The following is a 16,402-nucleotide window of genomic DNA, read 5'->3' on the forward strand; positions in this document are numbered from 1 at the left end:
ATAGTTTCAGAGCAGAGGCTGACAGTTCAAGCCTAAATGGCATCCATTCAAAATATCAGAGATCTGAGAATATTCCAAAACTGCTGTGGTATCCTACCAGGAGAAAAAAAGAAAAAAAAAAATTTAAGGTGGAAGATGCCCTCTAAAACATCTTTTTCTCATTCTAACCTCCCATTTATGACATAAAACACAGCACCAATACTATGCCTGTGTAGCCTAAGCAGATAAAAAGTATCATGAATGCTACCTGAAGTAGGTATTCTTCCTCAAGGATGTTAAATTCTCAGACTAATCTATGGAATTATTTCATGATAGCCTCTCAATCTGATACAGTAAGTATCCACACAAAATTTTCAGTGAATCGTTAATAAAGTGTCTTCGTACTTTAGGTTTATCTGGACAGGTATCTGGAGGGTAAGGGGGGCGAAACTTTGCTTGATTTTAAAGCAAGATAAAGGGGTTGAATAACCTTACCACCTAAAGCTGGCCTCAAATAGTTTACCTCAAGTAATAGAGGTGGCTTGTTACAATGTTTTTGACCTAGGAAAGGTCAAACACATACTTCTAGCAGTTAGGAAAGGCTTCTGGATCTCCCATCCATTTTCTCTAAACAATGAAAGGAAACATGACCTATAAGAAAAAAAACCCCAACCCTCATCTAGAAGTAAAAATGAAAGATTATACAGCCATTCACACAGTCATGCTTGCTTACAGGAAGGCAACTAATCGTGAAAAATACAAGATTCTCTGCTACAGAGTTCAGACTTAACAGAGCATTTCTTCCAACATCCTACTTTTAGGTCAAAGTTGCAAGGCATTTTGAGGAAAGCAAGAAACTTGCACATTTTTTTCAAAAATACTGTGGCCCATCATTACTCAAAATACCCATGTTTAGCTCATCATTCACCCTACAGATAGGAAAATAGCAGTAGATAACAACAACTTTGGCAGATTAATTGTGCAATGGCACAGGCTTCTCAGATGCATCTCGCAACTCTACAGAAGTTAGCTTTTTCTGACAGTACCTTCGACTTATTTGGCTTCACTAACAGAAGTTTAAAAGAAATTTGCAATCTCTACTGCTACAGAAGCCCAAAGTAATTAAAAAAAAGAAGAAAAAAACCCCAAACTATTACTTTAAATTAAATAAACAGAATTGCACTGTAGAAACAACATTGAAGTAACACTATAGGCAGTGATAACATATGTAAACATGGGCAAAAAAAAAGAAACAAGCAATGATGGAAGGGCATCAAATTTGGATCTAGTCTTAGTATCCCCATTCATTATGGTTTACCTTACATGAAGGCAGCCAACAGGTCAAACAGAGCAGCAGAATAACTTAATTTTCTATGCAGACATGGAAAGGGAGGAGCGGTCTGGAACGTATGCTGCTCTCCTCTGCTTAGTCCATGGAAGTACCTGAAAGGCCCCATCCCAGAAGCTGACCCTACTTGCCTAAAGCATGGGAACTTTTACATAGGGATGGTAACTGCTGCCAACTCCCGAACAAGTCCTGTTCCCTACCCTAGCGACAGAAAGCATTTCAGCTGAATCACTATGTAATTTCCATTTCTGTGGTGTTAATGAAGAAAGTGAGCATTTCAAGCTATATGCCTATATACTTCTCACTTTAAAGGAATAAAAAAAAATTAAAAAATAAAATAACCACCTCACTGAGAATAGAAGAATCCCATAAAGTGGTAGCAATTATAAAAACAGAAAAGCACCATTTATCTACTAATGATGCTTGAGGCTAAAAAAGAAACCTCAAAATATTTTTGTAAAACATAGAAAAATAAAATAAAAATCACAGAGAAACCAAAACCAAACAACCCCTCTCCCAACACCCCCCCCCCCCAACATCCACCCCCAAAAAGTCAGTAGGAAAGACAGAATGCATATTAAGGACACTACAACATGTTCAGAGTTAATTACCTGAACATTCTTTCATAAATTAATTATGCGTCCAGATATCTGGTTTTCTAAGAACTTTGCTTCTGCAGTGTAATGAGACTTGTCTACTAGACAGGATTTTTTTACTTTTTTTTTTTTTTTTTACTATTTTAAAATATTGTAGTAGTGGAGAGTATACTGTTATAAAGCAGTTGAGTATCAATCTAAAAATTACAGTCCATAATCCAGTCTTACAGATACTCACTGTTGCAAGACTTCTGTTAAAAGACCTATTCTTAAATAGTACTTTGCTCTACATGAAGTAAAGATAAATTATCAGTGACAAAATTATAATTTGAACTTCAAATTTTCAAATTTTGATTTTATCTTTTGATCAATGTCCTAAATCCAAGGCAAGAACAGAATCTGAGGTCCATGCATATTCAGAAGCTTCACAAAAGATACATCAGAGACACCTCTGGGTTTCTGAAACAGGCCTAATTTTTCAAGTCAATGGAAATTATGGACATATTCAAGAATATATCCCTAAGAATGTAGACTCACATCTCCATTCTGATATGGGAAACAACTCTGAAAGAAAATTGCCTATCTCTATTTGAAGTTCTGATCATCAGTATTGGTGGAGCACTTTCAGCTCCTGAGCCAAGAGAATACGGGTAACAGCACTAGAATTACAGAGCTAGACAATGGAAGAAGATGCCTATACAAAAAGTAAAAAAAACCCAGAATTATGCTTTTTTTTTCCCCAATCACAATTATTACTAGTAATTAAAACAGCACAGCTCACTTGCAATCATCTATATATATAATACATAACAAAGTATCTGAAAAGGTGACAACTGATTCTTCCGAATACTGTTTAGTTCCCTGTCATTTTACACATTAAAATAAAGATTAAATGGAACAGCAGAACTTTAAATAGTGTCATACCACTATCATTTATCAAATGTTATGTTGACATTGCAATTATTTCCTGAAAATTGAATGCAGATTTTACAGCAATGCTTTTTTTTTTTACTTTGTTCAAAATTTTGCTACTGCAGGACATGAAGCCAACCACCCTGACAACCTAATATTTTAATTTTTCCACAAGCACAACCTTCAAGGCAACTGTAATTGTGCATAGGAAAAAAAGTTGCATTATTAAACACTCACATCATTTTCACATTCTGCAGTCAAAAGATATTTAATATAATAGTTCCCAAATGCTTTTTAGTACTGTAAGAAATTAGTTCATTTGTGAGCATTATAAGAAAACCCAACATAAATTATGATTATCTTATTTGATTTTAAACCCAGCGTGCATATTTCTTTACTTAGACTTCTTCTATCTCTGAACTTAGTGTTCAGACTTCGATGTTTGTCACAAAGAAAGGCTAGTATAAACAATAACCTATCATTTAGCTATTTTATGAATATGTCACAGATTCTTTTAACTTTTAGAACATTACAGATATACAACATTTAGGTTAAAACAGAACTAGAAGTCTCACTAATACATACTGATTTGCATACTGGACCTCCTACTTGCTATCCAACCCCCACTAAAGTCAAGAGAAGTCTCTCTATTGACTTTAGTGGCATTAGATTGGCCAAATTGTCCAAGCAAGGCTATTTAATATGCAGTGCCTACTTAGCACAATTTTGCTGCTTCGCTTATTCCTGTTAACACAATTCCAGCCAATCAGTTTAACGTTTCAAATTAACAGAATAGCTACTGGGGAGTAGTTTCCATCTGTCAACAGATATATTATAGAAAGTTGGTTGCACTACCTCATTACTCTTGCTTTGTGAAAGAGCCAGGCTATCATTTGTCAATTCCTCATCATCTGCATTACTCCTGTTAAGAACTTTACTCTTCTTCTTCTTGGATCCTCCATCACTAGCCGTGCTGCTATTATCTTCTTCATTACCTTCCTCATCATTGTCATCCTCATCACTTCCACTCCCATCATCTTCATCATCCTCATTATCTCCATCACTCCCCTCTTTTCGCAGGGCATTTTTTCCTTTCCTTTTCTCAGCAGTAGGCCGCCAGTCATTGTCATCTTCACTATCATAGTCATCCATATCATTTAGTTCTTCCATCGATACAAAATCCAACAAAGGTCGGTTCCTGCGTAAATTCCATTTTTTTGGTTCATTTGTTTGCTCATCAGCCACAGCATCAGGTTCAGCTGCTTTCTCCTTCTCTTTCTTCTTTTTTGGCTTTTCTTCTTCTTCATCTTGCTCTTTCTTTTCTGTTTTAATTACCTCTTTGTCTGCTGTTGGCACCTCTTCTTCAGTGGAAGTTTTTGGCTGTTGGTCTTCTACTTTCTTTTCTGCCTGTTCCTCCTCCAAGATATTTTCTTCTGATTCAGTACAGGAACCTTCACCACTGTCCTTTGATGCATCTTCACTCCCATGACCACTTCCTTCAGAATCTGTTGAGCATATGAAAATTTAAAAAAAGTTCCGACACAAATGTACCCCCAAAAATAAAATCTGTTGAAGCAAGTTGTTAAACAAAAGAATGATGCATGTTCCTCCCTCATAAGGTATTCCACCTATTTTTTCAGCTGGTGTCCAAATACTGCTATTTCAAGTGGTATGTTGAGAATCTGTTAAACATGAGTGCATTTTAAGATGACAAAGAAAAGATGGCAGAATTTATTAAATGAACGTTAAATGTTCCTTTGAACTGCAGCTTGTATTAACAATAAGCAGTAGCACAGAATAATTTCCATGTGAAGTCACATCTTAAAGAAAGAGCATTCCAGTTTTTAATTGCTGGAGGTATTTTCTAAATCTTCAAAATAAAATAGCTATCCAATAGAAGAGGTTTAAAATTACAAAATGAAGAGTTTACGTAACAAGTACTAACATTAGTATGGATAATCCCACACCTTCATTTTTAGTACACATTTGTTTTTCTGGGTTTGGGGGCTCTTAATTTCCAATGTTATTTCACTTATTAATCCTACATAAGCTATGCCTCATTCAGTGTTGCAGCTGCGCAACAATACATAAATTCTAACCTTATACCACTCATATGGTATTGTTCTGTATGTTGTCACTATTTCCATTAATTAACACCGGCCAATCTGTGCAACAGAAAAGAACAGAAGAGGATTTGTATGGAAAAAAAAAAAGAAAAAAAAAAATCACAAAAATAAGCCACCTGTGCTATAAAGTATATTTAAAAAATACTGAAAAAGATGACAAGTGAACTTGTTTAAATTTTATAAACATCATCCACCTTGACTATCTCTCATCTTACATTCACCTACTACTTTTCATTTACATTTTTAGTTTTAATGAATAAAAACTCAGAAAATATTTCTTAAAATTAACAAGAAAATACAAAGTTGCTTGATCCGACATGGGGATCAATTAGGCAATGGCTACATTTTTCAGTTTGTTCAGAGCCATCACCAAGTTCTTGATGCACTGTCACATAGATGCAAAGAAGAAACATACTGATGCTTGCAAATTAAAATAACCCTTAATTGCTTTAGTTACCACACAAAAAAACACCTCTCAGTATCACCTTACAGGGAATTTTTGTGCACATCCATCTCTGTATAAAGCCAAATAAACAAAAATAAATTCACGTGGCATTTATTTCCACCCCACAGAACACTGTCTATGACTAGCCAGTAACTCAGTTGTTACTTCAATATAATAGTCAGTTTTGTCTTTTTCTGCATATACCTGTATGTGCATGTATTTGATGAGGAGATTCTGTAATTACCAACAAAAAAATCCATCAGTGCTACTACTACTGATCAGGACATTAATGTTATCACTCCTCTTAGAAGCTAACAGAAAGTAAAAGTTTCCTGCAAACATTCTAACCTTTTAGAGGGCCAGAAAAACAATGAGAACGCAGTAACACAAGTTATTGTACAGTCTTTTGAGAAAAGAGTAATTCAGTCATTTCCCTACATCTACCAGCCTTAATGGTAGTAATGGAAGTACAACATAATTAACAGAAGTTTTGAAATAGCAGAACACTCTTCAGGCATGCCTAAGAAATAAAACACAGTATTAACTAATATGCAATCTAAAAAACTATTTTTAAAATACAATAGCTTTGTTTGGATACGCATTCAAGGACCTGTTAGAGTGGGTCCAGAGAAGGGCCATGAAAACAGCCAGAGGGCTGAAACACTTCTCCTATCAAGAAAGGCTGAGAGAGTTGGGGTTGTTTAGCCTGGAGAAGAGAAAGCGCTGGGGAGACCTTATTACAGCCTTTTGATATATAAAGGGGACTTATAAGAAAGAGAGACTTTTTACCAAGGCCTGTAGCAACAGGAGAAGGGGGGCTGGTTTTAAACTGAAAGAGGCTAGGGTTTAGATTGGACATGAGGAAGAAACTTTTTATGAGGGTGGTGAGACCCTGGAACAGGTTGCCCAGAGAAGCTGTGGATGCCTCATCACTGGAAATGTTCATGGTCAGGTTGGATGGGGCTTTGAACAACCTGATCTAGTGAAAGCTGTTCCTGCCCATAGCAGGGAGTTCGCCTAGATGATCTTTAAAGGTCCCTTCCAACCCAACCCATTCTATGATATTTACCAGCTCTCACAAACACTTTACAAGTAACTCCTAAAGCTAGGCTCCCATACTAGATGTTGATATTATAGATTAAATGCCATATGTATGTTTAAAAGCAAAATGTATATTTTTATCTCATTTCACAGATTCTGAGTGCTAGCATGCACTACTTGTCTCACTGTAAATAAGGCAGAAGAGGGTTTTGCCATGTTAAAATTAATTCAACTGCATTTTTAAGTTACCTTATATTATTTTCTTTTGTTTTACTTCCCTGCCATAACTCCATGACAGTAATTTGTTTGGATGCTTTAATTGTGCTGTTCCATTTCTAAATATGCTTAGACTCCTTGCGAATTTAAGCTTTGACTTCATTTTTGGGGAGAATCTTAGTCTGGATATAGTTTGATCTTTAACAGCACTCTAAATTACCAACAGTAATTCTTGTATATCAATACTACAGCACTGAGAATACCCTCTAGCTGCTTTATGCTATGCAAACAACATAAAGCAGAGAACAAATAAATGTTAGTTTCACTCACTTCCCTCCTTCAAATTCTCTTTGCCTTCTGCCTGCACATTACGCTTTGTACTCTCCTTTCTGCACGCATGTAGACACCAGAGATACCTATAGTAAGGGACATCCTTCTTCTGCCTGAATGCATCCACCATGATAGGAGCTTTTTCTAGAAAGAGCCATTCTGTGATAACAGCTATTTTTGCAGGTGTTCTCCTGTCAGATGCACCTTCAGTTAGGAAGAGGCTGTAGCATACAGTTTTCTCCTTGAAAGAAATTCTTAAAGAATGGCTCTTTCAAACTGGCAATCATATCATGTCATTCCCTGTGGGACAGAAGTCAAGCTACTCTTAGTGAAAGATGGGGCCAGATACACCATCAAGTAGTGAAAAATACAGAGTTCCACTGAGAATAAATACAAGAGATAACAGTTGTGAGAAAGGTGTCATGTATTTCTGTACACCTTCTATCTTTAGCTCTACTGAGCACAACAGCAGGTGGCAGTCAAATCCAAAGAGGATAATTCTGAGAGGAATTCACTGGGACAGAACATTATGCTCCAGAATTAACATATGAAAAATTGTAATGAAGATAAAAAAAAGTAACTACTAATCGCCACATCAGCTGTTGAGTCTTGTATAATACGTACTACGCACAAGACTTCAGGGGAAAGCTACTGAAATCACTACAGCAGTGAAAAAAACCTCCCAGGGTTTTGCAGGACCATTTTAGCAGCAACTTTACGCATGGTACCCTGTGATTCTTTTTTTTTTTTTTTTTAAGATTCTAAGAAAATCCATGTATACAGACAGTTAAGTGCTACACTACGTAATACATGGCCACCCACTCACAGAAGACAGGCTGATTCTTCAATGCAGTATTTCGCTTAACAAGCAGCTCTGTAAAAAGCAGCTTTATTGCTTGTGTTTAACTGAAGTCTGAAGGATAAGCTAGTTAAAGGAAATCACAGACTCAATTTTGGGCTTGCTTTTTCCATTAACAAAGCCTAACCAACTCCAGATAGCAGAAGAGAAGCATCTGGAATCATTTTGGAAAGTTCTTTTTTTCCACTGAGTCCTGTCTGGTTGTCTTACCCAGGTGCCCAAAGCTGCATACAAATAATATAATCCAGGATCCTGGAACACTGAAAAGGAGTGAAAAATCTGAAAAACTGAGCATGCAATACAGGAAACAACTCCTATGTCTGAAGTTATTCCTACTAAATAATATTGTTCAATAATGATCTACGGGCACCATGTGAGAAGTCATCCAGCCCACAGTGTGCTTCACAATACCCTCTTTTTGAGGGCAGAAACAAACAAACAAAAAAAGCTACAGGTGAACCTAATTCTTTTGGAGGTTAAAGCCACTCGATCACCATCACTCTGTCTAGCTGTCCCTTAGCCTCTTTCTCCCAATCACAAGGCAGACAACAAATCTTTGACATGATGACGTGAAATTACCTGGGTGGCTCTGCTAAAACACCGTATTACACACCATGAACAATCCCTCACCCAGGTTGCCTGCATCCTGACAGATGGGTAAAGGGGAAAGCACTGAAAAAAGTGTTTGTGGACAACTGCCTCTGCCCATAAACTTCCTTACAAGAACTGCTCAAGAGTCACAAAAACTCTTTTGCACATGTGCCATACCATACATGTAAAAACAGCTGTACTTCCCATATATCTAATCTAGAAATTGCAAATAATTTTAATACTCAAAAAACCCTTAAGGAAATGCTTAAACTAACTAGAAAGTTCTGATATTAATAACTGGATGTAAAAATAAGGCAGGGAACCTAGATCATACATGGAAAATATGAGCTGTTAAATTGCCAAAGGCAGAGTTGTGGAATGGGTAAAAACCTGATCACATTTGGCTATTAGACTAAAGCCGCAGAGGTCCATTATGCTTAGACCAATATAACTATACTGAAAGCAAGAACTGAAAAGCCTTAATACTTCACTTTCAACATAAATTCAAAAAAGAGAGTCTAGCATCAGTTAGATATACGCCACCAGTTTTCTATGCTATTTTGCTCAGTATGATGATTAAACATTGGTAGACTATTGGCAATTCAGCACTAGTAATGCCGGCAGTTAAAAATATGGAACTGTCCAAAGTAACGTGATTAAGAACATACAAAACAAAACCAACACAGATTAAGATATTACTGCTCTAAGGAGAGAAATTCACTTCTCGAATAACGTTTTGAAAAAAGTATCTAATCTGTATTAACTGCAGATGTAGACTGGGCAGAATAGGAAATGAAACTCATCACTGATCCATGATTACACTTTTTTCAGAAGACAAGTATTTAGTTTAATAGAAAAGAGGATGGAAGAGGAACATAAATGGAAGTTGTTTAGTAAGCAGTTTCCTCACTTCTACGCTAGTAGTAATTATATCACACAGCATTTCAGTAGATGTCTATTCAAGTCATAAAAGCACTCAAAACTAAAGGCTGCCAACTTTGACTTGAGTCACTGGGAACTGCCTGATTTACAATGTTCTAACACACATGGAATTGGTTACCCTACCTCCTGAGTTTGCTTGACATTTCCCAGTTTCCCTGTTTTTACCATTATCAAACTTTACTTGTTTGGGATAAAGTACTGCATACCCCGTGACTTCCCTGCAAAGTTGCAGTCCTAAACAATCCATAAAGTTGGATCCCAATACAAATTATTGAATAGTGAGCTAGAATATGTATTTTTCCAAGAAACACCTAAGAGTTTCACATCTTGTACAAGGGAAGTGACATCTGGGAGACAGCTGAACATGTGTCTGGGACATGCTAAGTCTAAGTCTCTGAGGCACTGTAACAAGTATATGCTCAAGAAACACTTGAAACGTCCCATCGTCACAGGGCACGTCTAGACTCTCAAGCGTGGCCAGGCTGCAAACAGACCATCCCACCAAGCTGGAGTTAATAAAGCACAGAAGAACCTTCTCCATATGGCAGGAAATACACAAGAGATGGACATACATACAAAAAAGAGGCAATGCAAGAAAAAGTAAAGTAGTAATACAGCAGGAGACCATGAAAACCCTGTTCAGGACTGACTGAACAAGCAGAATGACGCTGAACCAATGAGCAAGGGTTCCATAAGGGACAGACAGACTGGAAAGACGAGGCACAAATAGTCACAGTAGGGGGAAAACAAAGAAAAATAATGTCATCCCATCACTAAATCCACCCTGCCCTGTCACTGGAATGAAAGCCTAGATTTGTTACATTGCTTCTCTGCTGTCAGTAAACACACAGAACAACAGAAATCTCAGTGTTTCCAAAGAGAATGCAAGTTCAAAATGTTCGTCAGTCACTATTTCAAGTGGCAGACATCTGTACAGATAAAAGATCTCACCTGCAGTGGAGATAACACAAGAGAACCTAATGTCCATATTTTCCATTTTCTCAATGGGAAAAAGCCCTTGGGAACTCCACTCTGAGGGACTACACATTACAGTTGCAAAGGCAAGCCTTGAAATGATTGTAACAATTAAAACTGTGCAATTACATGATAATTAACTAATGATTAGCTATTAAATATTTTCTCTTACCTTCACTGTCTACTGAAACACCCTACAACTTTTCTTTTGCATATCATTTAAGTTTATTCTCAAAAACAAACATATTAATTTCTTCCTCAATATTTCAGTAGTGTTTATCACTACAGTATTTTGGTGTTTCACAAACATTTCTTTATATTACAATATACTGTACAGGAAAGCAAAAGTGGAATCTCTGTTGTGCTAAGAGGAAATGAATTACAGAAAGATAAAAATATTTGCAACTTTTTATTTCTAGATCAAGCCACAGGTTTTTCAGAATACCTAATATAGCATTTATATAGATCATTACATGTTCTAAACAGACCTCCTACTGACCTCAATTGCAGTAATAGTACATAATATTTATGCAAGTCAGGCTCCACACTCAACACCAAAACCCCAAACATTTACAAATGTGTCTAAAAATTTGAGTCTATGAGACTTGTAGCAGACGTAGTGACAGAATCCAGTTCTTCAAGGCAGCATTCAAGGCAGCTATGCTCTTCTTGGCTATGCTGAGATAGAGAGCCAGTCCTTAAATTCACACATCATTCTTGTTCAGGGACCACACTACATTTCTCTGCATCATTTCAATTTCAGTATATGACCTGCCAAAACTGACCGACTTCACCAATGACAGACAAAAAGTGGTAAATCCTTGCTTTGGAATTCTGCTGGGAATTACTCTACAACTATACACTGATTTCTGACATCAGTATATCTTCAGCTGCTCTCACTAAAGAAAAAAACAAAACAACAAAAAACCCAAAGTATGCTCTAATTAACTTAAAAGCAAAACTTCAAATAACTGATCTGTACTGTGAAGCTTATTAAAAAACTTCAGTTGAGTATATTACTGTACCATCATTTCAAGTCACATATTTGTATGCTCTGTCTCCAAAGGGACAGGTTTTTTGATCCTACACTAAGATTACATATGACATTCTTACTTAAGGAACAAATTTTTCAAGATGTTTATAAAAACCAGAAAAATGCAGTACTTTATAATATGGCATTACTACTTTCTATTACATAAAAACAGAGAAGCCATTAAAAAATTACTTCATTCAATATTAACATAATGAAAAGCCCACAGGCCTGAAAACTATTTACATTAAGTAAATTTACAAGACTATAACAATTCTAAAATCAGTTTCCCAAAAGAGATGTCAGAATGATGAGACCTTTAAAGTGGAAAAGGTAGTAATTGCCTGTTGGTGTGACCTAAATCCAGAAGAAAAGAAATTAACTACACTGTAAGTAAAGGGCATATCTCCTATGGATTTTTTTTGGTGGAAATGGAGGTTCAGTGTTTAGAAATATTTTCTGTAATGAAAAAAATTTACCAAAGCATCAGGACTCTGAATACAAAAATTCAGAAACACCAATTACTTCCTAAAAGTACTTAATACCAGCTTCTCAAATCCTTACTGCATCTTGTATTCCCACAAATCTGATAGAACAATGACCATGTGTAAAAGCTTAAATGTTCAGGGCTCAGTCCTTCTAGACTTGCGTAATATCTTCTACTAGCAGATAACACTTAACATCCTAAAGCTCATACATATGGATGCAACATAATCAACATGGACTAAACAACTTCAGAATTCTTTTACATCAGTATTTAAATAGTCCTTTAACTTTCAAATTTGTTTTATTTTTTTTAAAATACCTATACATGCATTTGTGAATCAAATAAACATACATTGCAGAGCCATGGAATTACCATACTTACGAGATTTTTCTGAGTGCAGGAGCAGAATTTATGGTCATTTTCAATGTATAAAGATTGCTTCTTCCTCCTGTCACTTATTTCCCTTTGTAAGCAAACTATGCAATGAAATTCTGATTCAAACAAATAATAAATACTGATTTGCAATGGGCTGCACATGGCGAGACCTCTGCAGTCATTGAAAGAAGAAAAAGAGCAACAGCCCTGACTGTATTGGAGAAATAAACATTATGCTTTGAAGGCTGAACCCACAGTTAAAAAAGAAAACATGTTTTCTATTCTCAACAATCCAGAATTTGTCTACAAGTGTTGCTTGTGTGTGTACACACATATACTTAATACATACATAACTTTGAAATTATTGATTTTATTTATATATGTCTGTGTCTGTAAAAAAGTTCCTTTATTTCAGCATTTCTTCCATCCGAATCTAAATGGACTAGGTACAACCAAATCTAAGGCTATACCAGCTTCCTTTTAAATCAGCACAGATGTTCTGTTTCAAATATGCTGCAACTATTCACTTAACTTGTATTACACATAAGAAATATTTCTTTTTTCTTTCAACTTAAGAGGTTATATGTTTAATAACTTTCTACTCTGCAACTTCTCCAAACGCTCACAACTTTCTCCTTTCACATTCAAAATCTTTGAATAAAGTGTAAAAAGTCAAACTCTGCTGCTGTTTCAAAGTGTTTTCACTAAACTTTAAATTTCATTAAACAGAACACATTTCTACTACAAGTGATAGATATAGGTTCTGAAATGTTAAAACAATGCTATACAAGATATATGAACACACGACAGTAATTAGAAAAACATTTTATAAGCAGAACTTGAGTTTTTCTCATACACTTGTTTCAATCCAGTGTTGCTTTTTTAAGGGAAAACCCATCCAACTTTCTGAAAATGAAATTCAGGTTGAAATACTCTGAAGGCTAGACACGGACACCACCACCACCACCCCCTCCCACCATGTGTACATACGATACCTTAAAAGTGAAAGAGGATATCAATTACAAATGGATCCTCTGCATTTAGACATAGTTGAGTTAGGAAACTTTATTCATTATTTTTAATTAATTAATGATTGTCTTTTAATCAGATAATATATTGCTGTGAATTATGTGTCCATCTCCCATACTCCAATTCTGCTTTTCCCTTGAATCCTGCCTACACTACTGTTCCAGAATAGGGAGATTTTCTTTGGGAAATAAAAATCATTTCCTTTTATGGAAAACTGTCTTTACAAAAGGCAGTGCCCTTATTCAGAAGAAAGGATCAAAAGTCCCCCAAACAAGATTTTAAAAGTAAATGAAACAAGCCCCTCAAAATCTTAGCATTAAATTGGTAAAATGACATCAGTTTTACTCTCTTAAGTCATTGCAGCCTGCTGCTTCTACCAGACCAACCAAGTGAAGTATGTCTAAGCTTGGGGGAAAAAAAAAAAACAAAACACCAAACAAAACCAAGGAGCGTTAGGGCATACCTTAAAACTGGCATTGGAGAAATTATTATTAAGCATTTTTAAGTTCATTAATAAAGAGGAGCTTGCCAGATGTAAAAAAAATAAGCCTTTAAATGGAGATGGGGAATATTTTTGCACGATACATGCACATGAAAACATAGATGAGCGTGCCCAGTGCAGAAATAACAAAGTGAAGTTATTTGACAAGCTGTCATAATGCTTCCCTTACACATCCTGCATCTCTGTCCTTATTTCCCTGAGCATATGCCACAGATCATCCAATGTGAAGTTTATTCACAAATGTGGTCCTGCCCCTTCTTTCCCTTCCCTCCAATATACTTGAATTTATTCATTTTATTTTGGCATCTTGTTTACTTTCAGTTTCTGTGTATCTTCACTGCAGATACAGGAATCTGCACACAGAGAAAAGACTGCAGAACAAAAACAATCTGAGGCAAGGACTTCCTTCTGGTATGAAATGCATATACCCTTCTGCATAGCTATCTGAATGGACACCTTAAGTTTTTGTAAAAAAACAAAAAGAACCTGAACAGATTATCCTTCTGCTTAAAGTTTTCATTCACCGAGTGGAATTAACCTTGAGAAATAGGCAAGTTCTTAAGTCCACAAAAAACAATTATCCATACTGTTTAAAAACAAAGTGGTTTTAGAATATTCTTATTTCAATACTAAATGCAGTGAGTGTTCCAAAAATTATCTCTACATTGAAGAAATAAAAAGCAATAGATCTAGCTAAGGCAGGCAGCACAGAAGCTACTCAAACGCTTCTGCCAAAACTTGCTCGATAATCGTGAGTTTTCTGCTGAGAAAGAATTAATTGCAATTGAAGTACCGTACGGACGTTTTGTTTAATCATTTGTTTCTTATCCGCAGCATAAGAATTTCCAGTTATCCAACCGAGTGACTGAACTTCAAGTGGCTCCAACAGTTCACTAATAGCATTCTGTCTCCCATGTGATATTAAATGAGCAACCATAAACCAAAAATGAGATAATTCTGAACTGAGGAGATGAGGAAGCATATTTACCTGAAGCATCTCCAACTTTAAAATCACTGTCATCAGAGCTATCATAATCTAAAGCTTCCAGCAGCGAAGCTGCCAAAGGCTTCACTTGTCTCCTCTTCGAACTGCGGTCCACTGCAGGAAAAAAAAAGCACAGTACTGTTACTAGGTGGCATAATGAAAACTCAGCCTCGTTAGAGATGGTTAAATTAAAAGCAAAGGCAGAATAGCAGCGACAGGCAGTCTCCGCCAGAGCGCCCGAAAACCAGCCGCAAGATGCAGACGGTCCCGGGGTCCCGGAGACACTCGTTCGCCCTGGTGAGGGAGGGGAGCGGCGGCACGCACACCGCCAAGGGTCTACCCACCGCCAGCCGGCCGGCAGCTGCCTGCCCGGCGGAGCAGTGGTGCTCCCTTCAGGCGCCGGGAAACAACGCGGCACCGACCGGCCGCGGCTCGCGGGCTACCGACAGGAACCGCGGGGGGGGGGCGCGCACTGGGGTCGCCTGAGGCCCCCGGAGCCACCGGCACCTCCAGACGCAGCGCCCGGGCGTGATCCAACAGCGCCAGCGACGAGAGGCACGGGGAAAGGACAGCCGGGGCCGCGGGGCGCCTGAGGGACGGCGACGCGCCCTCCCGGGGGAGGGGACGGGAGCGCTGCGCGGGCACCCCGGCATCTCCCCGGGACAGGGGCGGGAAGAGCCGCTGAGGATCACTTACTAAAGCCTGCGCGGGTGAGCGGCGGACGGGCAGGGGCCCTCGGGTGCAGCGCCGCCGAGCCCCGGGCCCCTTCCCCAGACAATGGGCACGGCGGCGACCCGGATGCAGACCCGCGCCCGCCCGCGGCGGCCGGTCCCGCTGCCGCGCCTGCGCAGCTGGCCGCCGCCGGCCCCGCGGCGCATGCGCCGTGCGAGCGCGCCTGCGCGGAGGGAGGGGAAGCCGAGGAGGGGGCAGTGCCCGTCCTCTGCCCGGCGCTTCCCGCCTGTCCCGGGACTGCGGCGGGGGGAGGCGGCACGGAGCGTCCCGGCCAGCGCTGGGATCTCCCGTGGGGAGAGATACGGGCAGTCCCAGGAGTGAGGAGCGCGTAACACAAAGTCTCAGAGCGGACCCATTCCTTCTCGGGGAGCGGGGGGGGGGTCAGGATCTCGTTTATTAGGAAAACCAGCTCACAAACCAGTTTGGCACTTCCTCTGCCCCCCCGTGTCGAAACGAAGCGTTATAAATATTTTTTTGCTTAACCCCTGTTTTAAGAGCTGAGTGCCTTGTGGACTTTGTCGCATTGTTAAGCTCGTTCTTGCACTCTTGACAAATAGCCGTTGCATTTGGAGAAAAACGACAACAAAAGACACCCTGGGATTTTTGTTTGACCGCATCATGCGAGTCCAGCAGCTAGGCACAAAACCTAACGGTGAGAGAGGGATGGCGAAGGTGAGCAATGCGGGGCCGATGCCTTTTGCAAAAGTCCCAACGCCTTCCCAGTCGCCAGAGCCAGCCCAGCCCCGCTGCACACGCGGTATTCAGTCCCGTATCCCTGTCTCTGCACACACGGTATTGCCAGGCCCCCACGTTAAATAAGCCAGCCGCACAAAACCTTTATGAGGTGTTTAAACAAATTGAGGGAAGAATCTGTTTTTTGGCTTTTTCCTCAAACTTGTTTT

General features: G+C 38.6%; 1 protein-coding gene across 1 annotated transcript in view; it reads right to left on the minus strand.

The window, feature by feature from the left end:
• The window catches only part of PHF14 (PHD finger protein 14), a 168,595-nt gene extending 152,949 nt beyond the window's left edge, over nt 1-15,646 (minus strand). The window contains 5 exon segments of the mRNA XM_069774381.1: nt 3,691-4,340; nt 14,772-14,882; nt 15,465-15,527; nt 15,530-15,583; nt 15,586-15,646. Coding sequence (XP_069630482.1) covers nt 3,691-4,340; nt 14,772-14,882; nt 15,465-15,527; nt 15,530-15,583; nt 15,586-15,646 — 939 coding nt within the window.
• Between the last annotated feature and the right edge of the window lie 756 nt (nt 15,647-16,402).

This window comes from Haliaeetus albicilla, chromosome 2 (genome assembly GCF_947461875.1).
Source record: "Haliaeetus albicilla chromosome 2, bHalAlb1.1, whole genome shotgun sequence".
NCBI classification, from domain to species: Eukaryota; Metazoa; Chordata; class Aves; order Accipitriformes; family Accipitridae; genus Haliaeetus; species Haliaeetus albicilla.